Here is a 14,002-nt window from a genome sequence, read left to right on the forward strand (position 1 = left end):
GAGGGTTTAATGTGAGACTGAGGAAGGAGAAGCCTTTGTAAAATCTCAGATCTCTTAAGTATTGGCTTTATAGATGGGGATAAAGCTATACTTTACTAAATGTCATCCCTCTATTACTTCTTTCTTCCAGTGCTTCCAGAAAACTTTAAAAATTATCTTTAACTGTATTAGTCAGCTTTCAAAAGGAAACATAGGAAGTGTGTCATTGCATGGACTGCATTTTAAGTTCAGTGTTGGCTAGCAAAGGTGAAGACTGAGATGCGTAAAACTTTCTAATTAAAATTCAGTGCTGTTACTGTCAAGTTGTGGTAAGATTGCTGCAGTAGTTAATTTCAGTTGCTAAGGCTTATTCAGAATGGTTTGTGTAATTTTTTTTTTTTTCCTATGGTACATAGCAAAGCAAGTTAGACCTCTTGCTTTACTTATTTTTATTATCATATAACCTAGTGCCTCCCCCCCCCCCTAAATTACAACTGTGCAGCTTTACAGTCAGCAGTAGGGGCTGTAAAACTAGATGGAGAAGGTTTTGGCTTCATTCTTAAAAACTTGTGAAGTGCACAATGTGGGAATGTGATATGGGTTGGGAGCAAACCCTTTGTCTTGTTTGATGTCTGCTGCATAATGGTCTGCTCGCTGGTGCAGCCTGGACAGGAAGGCTAGGTGTATGCTGTGAGAAGACATAAGGCAGAGAAAGGAGCTTGCCCCATGCCAGCCAGCGGGTCTGCAACACACATGGAGGTAGGACACAGTGTCTGAGTCCCAGATATTGTGTCCCTGGCTCCTCTCCTGGACCATTGTGTGTGGTGCTTTAAATCCTCAGGGTTTATGCTTTCCCATGATGAATCTCTCCCAGCTTGAGAGATGGTCTTTAATTGTTAGCAGAATTAAAACTGGGGAGACAATGGTTGATGTGCAATACTTGGGAGGGCTTATAGCTCTTTGTTCTCCTGTCCCACTGCTATAGATACAGCCTGCATCGGCAGCACAGGAGAGTGCTCTGACAAACTCCTGCCTGGTTTCTTAACTGCAGCCTGGTGACTAGTCTTCTTGAATTTGCTGAAGAGTCCTGTTATGGTTAAGGGAGAGATACTTGATGGCAGTATCAAGGCTTAACTGACTAGGCAGCAGAGATACGGGAAAAGTAATAAACATATCTCACAGCCAGCGTAAACAAGGGGATAGCTTTTTTTTTTCCTCCTGATCTCTATTACTGTTACAATTCTAGTTGCTGCTTGTAACAACAGAATAATGGAGGAATCTGGAAATGGGGTAGATGCTTGCAATTCAGTGCATTGCTGCACTTCGTGTGGGCATGTGCAGGGTGGTTTCTGTGCCTTTTGGAAGGTGTGTGTAGTCCAGTGGCTACAAGAAATGGCTTTAGACATAACCTCACTTGTGTTTCCTTACACTTGAGTCTGATCTGTTGCCATGTGAAGGAACATGTTGTTGGGGAGGTTCCTCAGTTGGCTTGCTTCAGGATGGTGGGTCTGCAGTGATCTGGAGCTCCAGGTCCAAAGGGAAAGATTTGATGATTTCATTCATTGTTTTAGTTATTTCAGCTGCTTGGCATGGCCTAAGCAGTCTCCTAGTGCTGGCAGGGTCATGAGACACTGTGGAGGTCCTGGAGGGAGAGATCGTTCGGGGGGAGGGGGGAGTATGACATGAAGAGGAAGGTGAAGAGGAAGAAATTGTTAGTATTTAAAAAAAAAAAAACTGGAATCTGAGATAAATATCATGAAGTCGTTGACTAGCTGGCAGTCTGATTGTTCCATGAAATCTGTCTGAAACGAGATTGACTCGCAAGTCAGTTTGCATTGTAGGTGCTGCAGAGTTTCGGCTTGTAATTTCCCTGACAGTAAAATTTCATAGTCCTCTGCCTTTTCAGCTGCCTGTCATATTTGCTCAGCAGAAAATAAAATGTTGAAAGTGATATGTTTATGTTTAATCTGCAGCTAGCAGAGGAGGGATGATGCTGTGAGGACTCAGTGCAGGGATAGCACAGATTTAAAAAATAGGACAGTAAAGGCTTCTGCAGCTACATCATGGTACGTTTCCTGGCTAGAGCTGTATTTGCATTTGAACATCCTTTTTGTTCACGTAAGTTCCAACCATATCCGTTCACCTCAGTCTTTATGTCTGCCCTGTACCAGTGCTTTTTTGTTTTTTGCCTCTGTAATCCTTTACAGCCAGCTCAGTGATCCTCCTCCGGTGAAGGAGGGTTCTCCTTGGTCTCCCTCTAATTTCAGTTTCCAACAGGTCACCTTAGATTAGTCTTCGGGGGAATGGTTTCCTCCTTGTAGGATGTCTTAAGACCTGTAAGTTCCTTCAAAAGCTCTGGGTCTCCTTGCTGCCCGTGGATCTGGCCTGCAGTGCTGCAGTATGGCCAAGAGTTGCTCCTGATCCCGTGCACAAGGACTCTTCTCGATCTGGTCGTCGGGAATGCTGCTGTGCTGGGGAGGCTTTGCTTTGCTTCTGGATTAGCTGTTGGGGCAGCTGCATGCTGGTGCTTAAAATAGGGACTCTTCCATTCTTTGTATCAAGACAGATGGTCCTCAGCCCTTGTGCTTGAGCTGCTGACAGAAGATTTTGGTCTCATGTGTTTCCTTGAAATGATTTTCTGCTAGCTCACTGAGAAAACAGATGTTTATTGCCCCCTCTTCTCTTGATCTTGTAGGAGTTGCAACTTCTGCCTCTTTGCAGATGTTAAAAAAATTTTTCTTTGTGTTCCTTCCTGGGTTTGGGGAGGACACCTGCTGGGTAGAGGAAGGTGAATTTCTTACAACACTCCAGCAGCTTCGTAGAGTGATAATAGGAGCTTTGTGTTTTAAGTTGCAGCAATATGTCCTGCATTTCACGCTTGCGATCTTATTCCTATTGATGATAATGCTGTCATTTGGAAAAAAAGTCAACAAATTGTAACAAACCAGTAACTGGTTCAGACAACATTTATACAGCTTTGTAAAGATTTCCTGGAAAACCTAAGCGGCTTACAAAAAGTCGTGGGCAGAACAGGTTAGCCTGTGGCAAGAGGTCCTATGAATAGTGCCATGAGTATCAAATTTACCCTGGAACAGCAGTCTCAAGCTTTCAAAGGACTTGTTTTTCACTTTGTAGCTTGTTTCTTGTGCTTTCAGGTGTGTAGCCTGTTTATTTGTATGCAAGCCATGGTGTGGCTTGCCCCAAGCTTATAACTTGTGCTTTGCCTAGACTCTTTCCTTTCTGCGATACTAACTGTAATTGCTCTTGGGTTCTGTTGTACCTGCATGGTGGTTTTGTTCTGTTGACACAAGGTCTACAACAATGGGGTCCCTGTGCGTGACCGGAACCCTAGGTTTAACAAGAACAATAACAAGAACTGGCCAGATCTTTTTGTCCTCTAATTAACTAGTGGAGATACGGAACATCACGGTCTGAATGCAGATCACAGCAAGCATATTTTCAGAAGTTAGCAGCCCCACAGCTGCACACCTTTGCTGTCAAAGCAGAAAGGGCAGGAAATGACTTGGAGATCCTAACCTTCTGTTTCACCTTTGGGGACGTTCTAGCCTCTATTTGAAACACAGCGTGAAGCAAAGGAAATCTTAATTGCTTCTGTCTTTGATAGGAGTGGTCTCTATGTAATTGTGGAGGCTAGTTCTGGAATCTATGAGGCTGGTTTCTGCCATCAACAGTTTGCTCAGTTAGTGTTAGAAATAGAAGATAGATCTGTGCTGAGTGCTGTTGAGATGGAAGTGCTTCAAGAATTGTGTGCAGCATTTCTTACAAGCCCATTATGGGATGTTCAGAAAAAGTTGTTTTCTTGCTACAGCAATTTTGAGTTTCAACCAGTTTCTCTTTTCCTTTTTTTTAAATTTAAACTGCAGATCAACTTGAACGTGTGTTCTTGCGTCTTGGCCATGCAGAAACAGACGAGCAGTTACAGAACATTATTTCGAAATTCCTACCCCCTGTTCTCCTCAAGCTGTCCAGCACACAGGAGGGAGTTCGTAAAAAGGTAAGGGTGCAATTTACCATAATGGTATGTTTTCCTGATCAGGGAGAATGAAATGCCCCTGACATATCATGATTTACGACACTTGGATGTTCTCTGTGGAGAAATTTACTCTTTGAGGAAAAGTTGTCGTTAGCCTGATAGAGAATGGGTTTATTACAACTGTTAGGGCTTAAAGAGATCAGTCATTGCTTGTATCAGCAGGGTCTTTTGCAGATGCATGGCTTTTGCAGGTGTGTGGAGGCTGCATTTGTTTCCACTTGAGGCCAGCTAGCTATGAGTTAGCCTGAGACCAAGACTTACTGCCATAGAGGCAGTTGCCGTCGCTTCCAGGTTAGGGCTGTTGTCCATCCACCTGACTTACGGCACATGTGGAGGGAGCTTGTTTCTATTTGTGAAAGACCATGAAGACATATTCATTGATGTCATTCACTTGTCTGATAATAGGAATAGGAGCAAGGACCAAACAATTTTGAAGATGGAATTTGATACCTACCTGAAGGAATTCAGTTCCCTGGTACAGAAGGGAGCTTTATCACAGAATTCATTCAGGTAGATACTGAATTCCATCTCCAAAACTGTTTGGTCCTTGCCTGGTTACAGGCATAGGAGCAAGCACCAAACAGTTTTGGAGATGGAATTTAATATATACCTGGGGAATTCAGTTCCCTGTATCAGGTTATAAAGCTTATCTGCTCACCCGCAAGGAGCACAGAGACACAACAGCAAGTGCAGAAACCTGTGTAATGCCCTGCCCCGGCTACTCCCAGGCCCATCGTAGGAGCCATCAGCCCATCAAAGGCCCATCTCCACAAGCTCAGGGGAACACAGAGGCACCATGGCAGGCAGGCATTTAAGGACTCAGGGGGACGGGCACCCTGTCTAGGTCCCTCCCAGGCCTGTCTGAGGAGAGCCTTAGCCCCACTGCCCGGACATGAAACCCATCAAGGTGAGTCAATGCCAGAACACCTTTGGGACTGAGAGGGTGCCACCTAGGGGTAGTGGACACAGTGAGATGCAGGGGAAGAGCATTTTGGGATTGCACAAACCTTCTAATGGCATGTTTAGTGGAGGAACCAAAGGCAGGGAAAGGGATGGACCTAGGTGATTTGGGGAGGAGCAAGTGTGGGTCTTTAGTGGTGAAGCCCAGTGGTGAATTTGTGCCTCTCCTGGTTGGACCTCAGGGTGTGGAGCTGCAGCAGCCTCCCCTCTGCTGGGCTACTGGGCCTGGCCCTAGTTCCCTGACACCATGTACTGGTCGTTCCCCCTATTCCTGTGGCCAGGCAAGGACCCCAAACAGTGTTGAAGATGGAATTTAATATGAACATGAAGGAATTCAGTGGTGTAGCTGCCTTCTGTAGCAGGGAACTGAACCCTGTTTACTAGCAGGTTTTTTTTCCCCAGGCCTGTGTTCTTGCACAAGTCTTGTGCAACAGCAGTTGTAGGATTGTGTGAGGGCATCGCTAAACCTAGTGTTAACGGCAGAAGAGGCCTGACCTGGTCTGGATTCAGGCAGAGGAACACCTGCTTGTGTTTCCTGTTCTGCCAGGAGGATGTGACCAAGAAGAGGCAAATGGGGCAGCAGCAGCTGAATATGAGAGATTTGAGCAGCTGGATCAGAAAGCAAAGGATGAATTCTTGTCCCTGCAGCAGTTCATCAGAAAGAACTGTCTGGTGATAGAGGTGGACCAGAACCTTTCTGAGCAGAGTGCAGACGGACTGTTGGAGAGTGGTGGTGGAAAAGAAGCTTTTTATAATCCCCTCTTTGTCTTGTAGAAGTAGGGAAATGATCGTACCTTCACCTGGTTTATGAGTAGATTTCAGAACTTGCAAGTAACCAGAACACAGATTTTTCTAAAAGTTCTGCACAAAACATGGTCCTGGAAGTGGATCCATAGATGTGAAGCCACTCCACTGTGCTGAAGGACAGATACTCCAACTCACGTGGAGGGTTCTTCTGAATCCCTGCTTATCATGTGCACTTGAAGCTGTGAAGAAAAGCATCCAACTAGTCAGTGAAATTTCTTAGGGTATTTTTATATGATATTTTTTCCATAAACTGGAATTGTTATCTGTTTTCTTGGAGTGTTGTGAGATTCAGGAAAGGGGGAGGACTACTCCTTTGAAAACTAAATGTTAAAAGACCCCTCAAAGTTGCACAGCATTCTTACGGTATATTGTAGCTTTTGTGTTAGAATGAATAATGAAATAAAACTCATTTCTTCTTCTTCCTTCTATGTGTTTAAACTATAGATTTTTATCTAGACAAGATGATGGCAATATAAGCAATTACAGCAATTCCCTGTACTTCTTGGTATTTGTCAAATTCATTGCAATCAAGGAAATTACCCTGAATTCTGCTCTTGCCATATCAGTGAAGGGAAGTTGACTCTCTCAGTATTCTGTTTTCATAATAAATTCAAAACGTAACAAGAAGGCTCTGTATGTGTTGGTTGATTTGTTTGTTTGTTTGGTATTTTTTACATAGCAAAATAATTTATCAGTGAGACAGAGGGGAGGGGAAGACTGTCAGTTTTTTATTCTAATGAACATCAATGAAGATTTACTGTGGGGTGTATAACCTGCAAGTAAATCTGTTCAACGTGCACACTGCCTTTTTCTGTTACTTACATCAGAACTCAGCTTTTCAATCTTCTGCTTGCTGTCACTTTGCCGTTAATGTGGTGGGAAAATGTCGTAAGAAGTCTGATGCATTTTCAAATGCTAATGACTTTTAAACACAAATACCTAGCTTCCCAGTGTTAATTTTGGCTGGTGGACAGCAAAGAATGCACCTATTGTTCAACTCCAGCCTCAAAATCATGTTAAGGCAATGTAAGTAAAACAAAAGCATATGAACACAGGCGACTGGAAAACTAATCTAATAAAGGCTAATAAAGGAGGTGAAATAGAATGGAAAGAGAAGGACAAACTCTTTATTCACCCGGTGACTGACTGTAGGCAGTGACAGAACTCTGCCATCCTGTGTCATGTCTCTCTCCTGCAATTATTGTAGTGGTTAAAAAAAACCCCAAAACAACAACAGCAAAAAACAGTGTGCCCACATAGTTAATTGTGGTTTGAAAACTTACACCATTTTAATTGAATTGACAGTGTAGCTTTTGATAGTATAGGTATAAGAGTAAAAAAGAACATCTGGGTGTGGCCAGTATGCTGCCAAAGCGTAGATCAATACAGTTGTCCAAGGACTTCCTTTCACCCAACTTCAGAAGCACAGTGTAGTTCGTTCAGTACACCAGATGGATTGACTACACTCTAATTTTACTCTGACTCCCCAGACGTAACTTTCTTCTCAAGCTTGTACTCCTAGAATGGAAAGGGGAAATTAAAATTCCATTTTTCTTCCTGCTGCCTTAACATACTGCTTTGTTGGTCTTATCCCTGCCTGTAATTTTATGACTGTTAGGTCGATATTACTGCCTCATTCAGTAATTTGAACTCATTGTCCTCATGCATTTTCAGATCTAGGATGTAGTCTAGATATGTGGATAAGCTTGCAATGCCTATACCTTCTTAATCCATTTACTCTGAAAAGGCCTCTTCAGGCCACAGTTTGACAGATGAGTTAAATTCAACTCTGGGATGTCTTCTACCAAATCAGTTACCCTAGCAGTGTCACACAAAGAACTAATCCAGGGTAAATTCACTCTGCTGCTTCAGATGTGCTCCAAGAAGTATTGATGCACTGGGCAGCATTTGTGCCAGACTGGATACTGTGTCACTTTATGTAGCCCATGTGAAGCCAGCAAAAATACAAGAGGCAGTCGTACTGTACTCGGAAGCGCAGACATTTGCCTGATTCAGGTCAGATGAGTACTGCTGGATGAGATCCTTAGTGCACTGATTTGATATTAATGATTAGAGAAGCAGGACGTTAGCTAAACCCTCACACATACCCAAATCCAGTCATGTCTTTTTACACCAGGCACTATGGCTAATTTGAACAGGTTCCTCAAAGTCTGTTGTTGTCATACGTGTATGCTTTTCTTCCTTCACAAAAAAGTGTGTGCAGATATTTTCCTCTCTAAAATAATAGGAATTTGTGACTGCTGTTACAATAATTTTGCAACAGCAAAATTTGATAGTTGCCAGCATTACTTAGTTTGTCAGCTTATCTCTGGCCTCAATCACATGCTTGTGGTCAGCTATGCAGTTTCTCTGGATTATATCTGTACATTATTTTGTTTGATACCTAGTCATGAAATGGATGCAAGGATGATGTCTTAGCTCATATGCAGCTCAGCAAGCATATGGTTCTGCAGTTCCCATGACCAACTTCAGTGACAGCAATTTAGTTGCTTTGTCACCGTACTATGACCAAGGTAATGAGCCATCAAAAGCACAGGACAGTGTGCCCACCCTGGCTTTTTGACTTGAATTGCTTGAAGTCAACATGCATCTAGGACTAGCTCTGTCTGGTTTTATTGGAGCTGAGCTGACTCCATTTAATGTCACATTTTTGCACCACCTTGCCTGAGAATGTGATAGCGTTTGTGAGCTAGATGCAGATGTTCGGTTTGATTTCTCAGAAACCATTGTTCCGGAGTGGAGATTCTCTCTAGTTTTTCAAGTTCGTCCATTCAGTTATGGTATCTTATTTAGCGGATTTACAAATCACACTTTGCTGATGCTATGCTAAGAAACTACTTCATGGGATTGCAGAGTCAGGGGATGATTCAGCTTGGAGGGGACCTCAGAAGGTCTCCAGACCAACCTCCTGCTTAAAACAGCGTCCATTACAACCAGGATGCTGAAGGTTTTATCGAGATAGGTCTTGAAAAACCTCCGAGGATAGAGACTGCACAAACTCTCTGGGCCCCTGTTCCACTACTTGAGAGTCCTCATCATGAGAAAGTACCACTCTGCACCTCTCTTGTTTCAACGCACTCTGGCCTATGCTCAGCTCGCTGTCCACCAGAGCCCAGGGCGATCCCCCCAGAGCTGCTGCCTGGCTCTATTGGCATCGCTGCCGGGGCTCTGCCTGCCCAGGGCAGGGCTGCACATTGCTCCTGCCTGACATTCACAGGGCTCCTGTTGGCTTCTCCTCTAGCCTGAAAGATTTCAGTCCTGTCTTGCTCCACTCCAAACATAGTTTTCGTATGCTTATTTGATAACTTTATTATGGGTGGGGGTTTTTTCTTTCTTTTTTTGTTCTGTGTCGTGAATTGGAGTTACTCTACAGCCACAAGATAGAGCAGCATAGCAGATTTCCAAGCCAGGCTCAGTTTTGAGGGATAGTAACCAACTGTGTAGAAAGAACTGGTCATCCTCAATAATAATTTCTTCCTGACATTTCTGTTGATGGAGGTTATTGGTTGTGGCATGGTTTGGGACTTTTTATGTGTTTGTCTTAACAGTGACTTGAGACATGTCAGAGTGGTTTCAAGATAATACAATAAATTATTAAATAATCAGGAAGCTCAGGCCTGATCTGTTTATAATAGGCCTGCTTAGTGGACTGAGAGTGATGTGTGGAGTTCGAAGTAGTAAAATTAATGGTGGTTTTTTTAAGTTTTTGTTTTCTTCCTGTCAGGTCATGGAGCTGCTGGTTCATCTGAATAAGCGCATCAAAAGTCGTCCAAAAATTCAGCTTCCAGTTGAGACATTGCTAGTTCAGTATCAAGATCCTTCTGCAGTGTCGTTTGTCACTGTAAGTGTCTGTTCTTCCAAGAATAGTTGCTGATTTACTTGTAACAAGCAGAATATTCTTTAAAGCTCCTGTATTTAGCTCTGTCAGTTTTCCTAGCAAGTAGGTTATTGTCATGAGGTTGATGTTTTAAGAGATTTTTTTAAACTAAACTTTATAGTCTGATGTGGGTGAAACTTAGTTTCATAAAGCAGCTACGCTAAGATAATTACTCTTGATATTTCATGAATGCATGAATTGTCATTGTTTGTATTGTAGAGGGTCTGTTCATTGTTAGAAGCTCCATTTTGCAAGCAGCTACTAATCCTTAACCCGATACATGCAGGATCAGAGTCTTGCTTAAAAAATGTATATTTCTGTGAACACATGAGAACCTGTATTTTTTTGTGGCTTTAGGGTCACAAAAGGTTTAGGTTTCTTAGCTGAAGAAGAAAAGATGAAAAAAAACTTATTTTGTAGATGGGGAAACTTTACTAGGTGGTTTCATTCAATGTAGTTTAAAAGGGAAAAACAGTTTAAAAATGTTTTTGTGAAACTATGGGACGGTTTTCATTTCAACTGTGGTAGATCTATTGCAAGTCACCATCATGAAAAAAAGTGGTGAAATCAGAGTGAAACTTTCTGTCCTTCTCATTTGACTATTCAGTCATATGTAGCATAAATGGAAAACAAAGCATCTTAGAAGCTGATGGAGAAATATTTAGACTTTAAACAGCAGTAACATAGAAGTAATCTCAGATTGTCTTTAAGTAAGTGGGATTATCCGGAGTTCACCTTTTCGAAATGGCCAAGGGCTTCTGGAGTGCATGTGTTCCATAGAGCAGTAAAAGAACCATCTTGTATGAAGACAAACTTGACATAAATTGTGCTTCTGGCTGGCCATGTCAAAAATCTGTTTTCATTCATATAGCTGAGTGATGCATGTTGTTTTGTGCCATGAGGCTTCATAAAATTTTAACAAATGCTATTGACAAAGAAGTGAAATGCTTCCCACTTCAACACTTCTTTCAACCAGGTCATTGAACACATAACTCTTATCTCTACAGTTCTTGGCTGGATTTGGATCAACATGATAGCGGTTAGATAGTCCAGTATTCAGTGGACTCTGGATTGCATTTGCAGCTTTTAATTATGATGATTTAGAAACACATTTTAAAGAGAAACCTTGCCTACGCTGCTGATTTTGTATTTATTCAATATTGCTTTCTATTTTATTTCAGAAATAGGTAAGTGAGAACATTACACTTGCTTTCCTTGAAGCTGTTGCTCAGGTAAAGCTGCTTTTGGTGAAACTGTCAGCGAATAAGAGAAGCTAGAGAGGGTTTTTTGCATTGTTGTCTTCCTCCTTTTAAAGTGGAGGCTCAGCAAGACCTACTCAGAAAACCCTTTCTGAGTACGTCTGGCTGAGCCTGCCCTTTAATAGCTGTCAGTCCAATGAGCCTTAGAATTAAGAAATTGGTCTTCCAAAATATATGTTGTTTCCAACACTCAATTACATAACGCAACATACAAGAAGAGTTTAAATAACAGATACTTCTTTTGCACTGTTGCAACACTGTGTGCTTTTTCTACTCCTTTAGAATTTTACCATAATTTATGTTAAGATGGGATACCCCCGTCTGCCTGTGGAAAAACAATGTGAATTGGCTCCAACGCTTCTCACTGCAATGGAAGGGAAACCTCAACCACAGCAAGACAGGTATAACTGCTTATTCTTGGAGTGAATTCTGTTGGTATCGTTTTAGTAAAATAATTTGCATCTGTTGTTAAAAGATTTTTTTTCCTTGGTGATATCTTCATTGCTTAGTATGTTCTTGGCTTGTACAATTTGGGTCAGCAATTCAGTAGATTGGGTGATACAAAGAATGCATATAGTCTAATGTTGTAATAATATATAGGGTCTGCAGCAGCAGACTCCCTGTATGATAAGAGGCCTGTGTTACGGTGGATATGCCTGTCCATATTCTCCATCCATCTTCTTCAGATTCTGGTTTCCAGCTTAAGGCCAGACCTTCAGTAAATATCCTCTGTCCAGCAACAGGAACAGCAGTAAATGTCTCAGATTGGCCACTCTAAATTGTGAGAGAACCAAAACTCCTACTCACTTGAAACACTAAGTTGTAATAAATAAAAAAAGATGGAAGTTGGAAACTGCTGTGTGCTAAGAACTTGTAGAAAACTGTTAATTATGGACCTGCTTCTTATTTACGTTGAGATGGGTTTCCACCATGCTGGCACTGGAAAATGGCATTAAAACCATATCTTCATTCACTCTACATCACTGTGACAGTGTAAAGGTATTTTTAAAATGACCTTACTGAAAGGTCTTGCAGTAAAATCTTGCTTCTGTTCATGAGATCAGTGTGAAAATACTTGATTGTTTTCTCTGGGGCCATGGTTTTGCCCTGTCCGAAAAGCAAGTACATGAGTGATGAGAGCTTTGGGAAATCTGGCTATGCTGGTATATAATCAATGTATTTGTCTGTGTGCACTCTTTGGTGAAGCTGAACAGTGTTGATCAACTTCTGCTCTAGGCAGACTCAGATGGATGAGACAGTCCTAGACAGTATTTTGTGGCACAATTACAAAACATTAAAAGTCTGGACAAAGGCAGTGACTTTATCTCTCCAGATGTGTGTGTGTGCATGAACGCAGACATATACGTTCTATTTTAGGTGCAAATCCTAATTTATCTTTGTGCCATGAGGCTTCATAAAATTTTAACAAGTGCTATTGACAAAGAAGTGAAATGCTTCCCACTTCAACACTTCTTTCAACCAGGTCATTGAACACATAACTCTTATCTGCCTTCCATTTTTAAGTACATCAGGTGGCAAATAGAGGCCCCTGGATTGTGAATCAGTTTAACTTCTGTTAAAATTTTTTTTGCTGTTAAGGACCAGGTTTGTTGTTAAAGGTTTCTCTCTTGAATGTTAAGAATAAACAGGTGTGGTTTTCTTAAAATGGTTGCAGTAAATATAATTGTTTTTCAGCCTAATGCATCTTCTAATACCAACCCTTTTTCACATGAAATACCCTGCTGAACCACTGAAAGCAGCAGCTTCTCCATTTAATCTTGCTGAAAAACCAAAGACTGTACAGCTGCTTTTGGACTTTATGTTGGATGTTCTTCTTATGCCTTATGGGTAAGTAAGAGTTAATACCAGTCTTCTCTAGTACTGATGTGTTCTTTATGTGTGGAACATTACAAACTGCACCCTTGGAAACTCATTTAAAATATGCTGTTATTTCCTAGCTCGAATGAAACCAGTTACATGTTTCAGTAAGATACAAAGCAGGGTCCTAATTTTAAGAATGGGATCACCATCTTCCTTATTTAACAAAACGTCTTTTGTCTACTTAATTAGGTGTTATGCTGTTCTGTCCTTGACCTCTTTTGGGATCAAAGTGAAGCTATGAGACGTGAGCTATATGTTAAATAACAAAACCTTTAAAATAGAAGCCAGATCAAAATGGGTGCTCATCTTCCTGCAGTTGAGTTTCAAGGCTTATTCCTCCAAGGTCATAAGCAAGCATAATCTCTGAAAACTCACGCTTTCCAGAACTGAACCTTTAATAACAAGATTTGTCTTTCATCTGTCTTCTGATGAAAAATGTTTTAACTGTAATGGCATGTCTTGGTGTGAGCACTGTTTCTGAGAGCAAGAATGATTTACAGAGCAACTTGAATTTACTGATCACTGCTTGTTAGAAATCTTCTAGTGTTTAAAATCAATACTTTCTCAAAATCTATTTTCCACTAACTTTTTTAGTGTCTTTGTATTGCTAGGGGAGCTTTTGCTTTGAAAAAAAATAGAAATAATTTTAACAGTAGAAAACATTTCTGTTTTCTGATGGTTCATTGATTCCCGTAAGATTATTCTGAGCACCTAACTCTTGCTCACCCAAGTGGATTAACCTGAAGGAATGACTTTTAAAATAGTGAGCATGTGATGTTTCTCCATGTAGCTTTGCTGGAGGCCATGCTCCCATCAGATGTTTTGGGGGCCACTGCCTTACCATTTGAGTGTGTAGAGTCATGCAGCTTATAGTTTAAAATGCCTAGCCTGCTCCTCTGTTCACAGCTCACACTCTTCAGTTTGCCCAGGTTTATGCTCTTAGCTTCACCCCCACGCTACAGCTGTGGCTGTAGCTTCAGCAGAAGAAGTCAGGCTTTGCCATGAGACTTCACTTCCTTCCATGCTTTTGTACTCTGGCCAAGCATGACAATTTTTAAATACTCGAGAGAGACCATGGGGGTAGGGGTGAAGGTTTCATTTTCTTTCCAGAAGGTGCTCAGAGAGTGTCTTCAGATAGCCTGCGGCTCTGGATGTGTGTCTCTT

The 14,002-nt window shown here is 41.6% G+C and overlaps 1 protein-coding gene across 1 annotated transcript in view; it reads left to right on the forward strand.

Annotated features, from left to right (window-relative positions):
- Positions 1–705: 705 nt before the first annotated feature.
- The window catches only part of KIAA0368 (KIAA0368 ortholog), a 62,878-nt gene continuing 49,581 nt past the window's right edge, over positions 706–14,002 (forward strand). Inside the window, exons 1-6 of the mRNA XM_009286257.1 lie at positions 706–738; positions 2,267–2,315; positions 3,864–3,994; positions 9,546–9,662; positions 11,240–11,358; positions 12,653–12,805. Of these exons, the coding sequence (XP_009284532.1) occupies positions 706–738; positions 2,267–2,315; positions 3,864–3,994; positions 9,546–9,662; positions 11,240–11,358; positions 12,653–12,805 (602 nt within the window). The remainder of the gene's footprint in view (positions 739–2,266; positions 2,316–3,863; positions 3,995–9,545; positions 9,663–11,239; positions 11,359–12,652; positions 12,806–14,002) is intronic.

Source organism: Aptenodytes forsteri, unplaced genomic scaffold, assembly GCF_000699145.1.
Source record: "Aptenodytes forsteri isolate BGI_AS27 unplaced genomic scaffold, ASM69914v1 Scaffold103, whole genome shotgun sequence".
In the NCBI taxonomy this organism is placed as follows: domain Eukaryota; kingdom Metazoa; phylum Chordata; class Aves; order Sphenisciformes; family Spheniscidae; genus Aptenodytes; species Aptenodytes forsteri.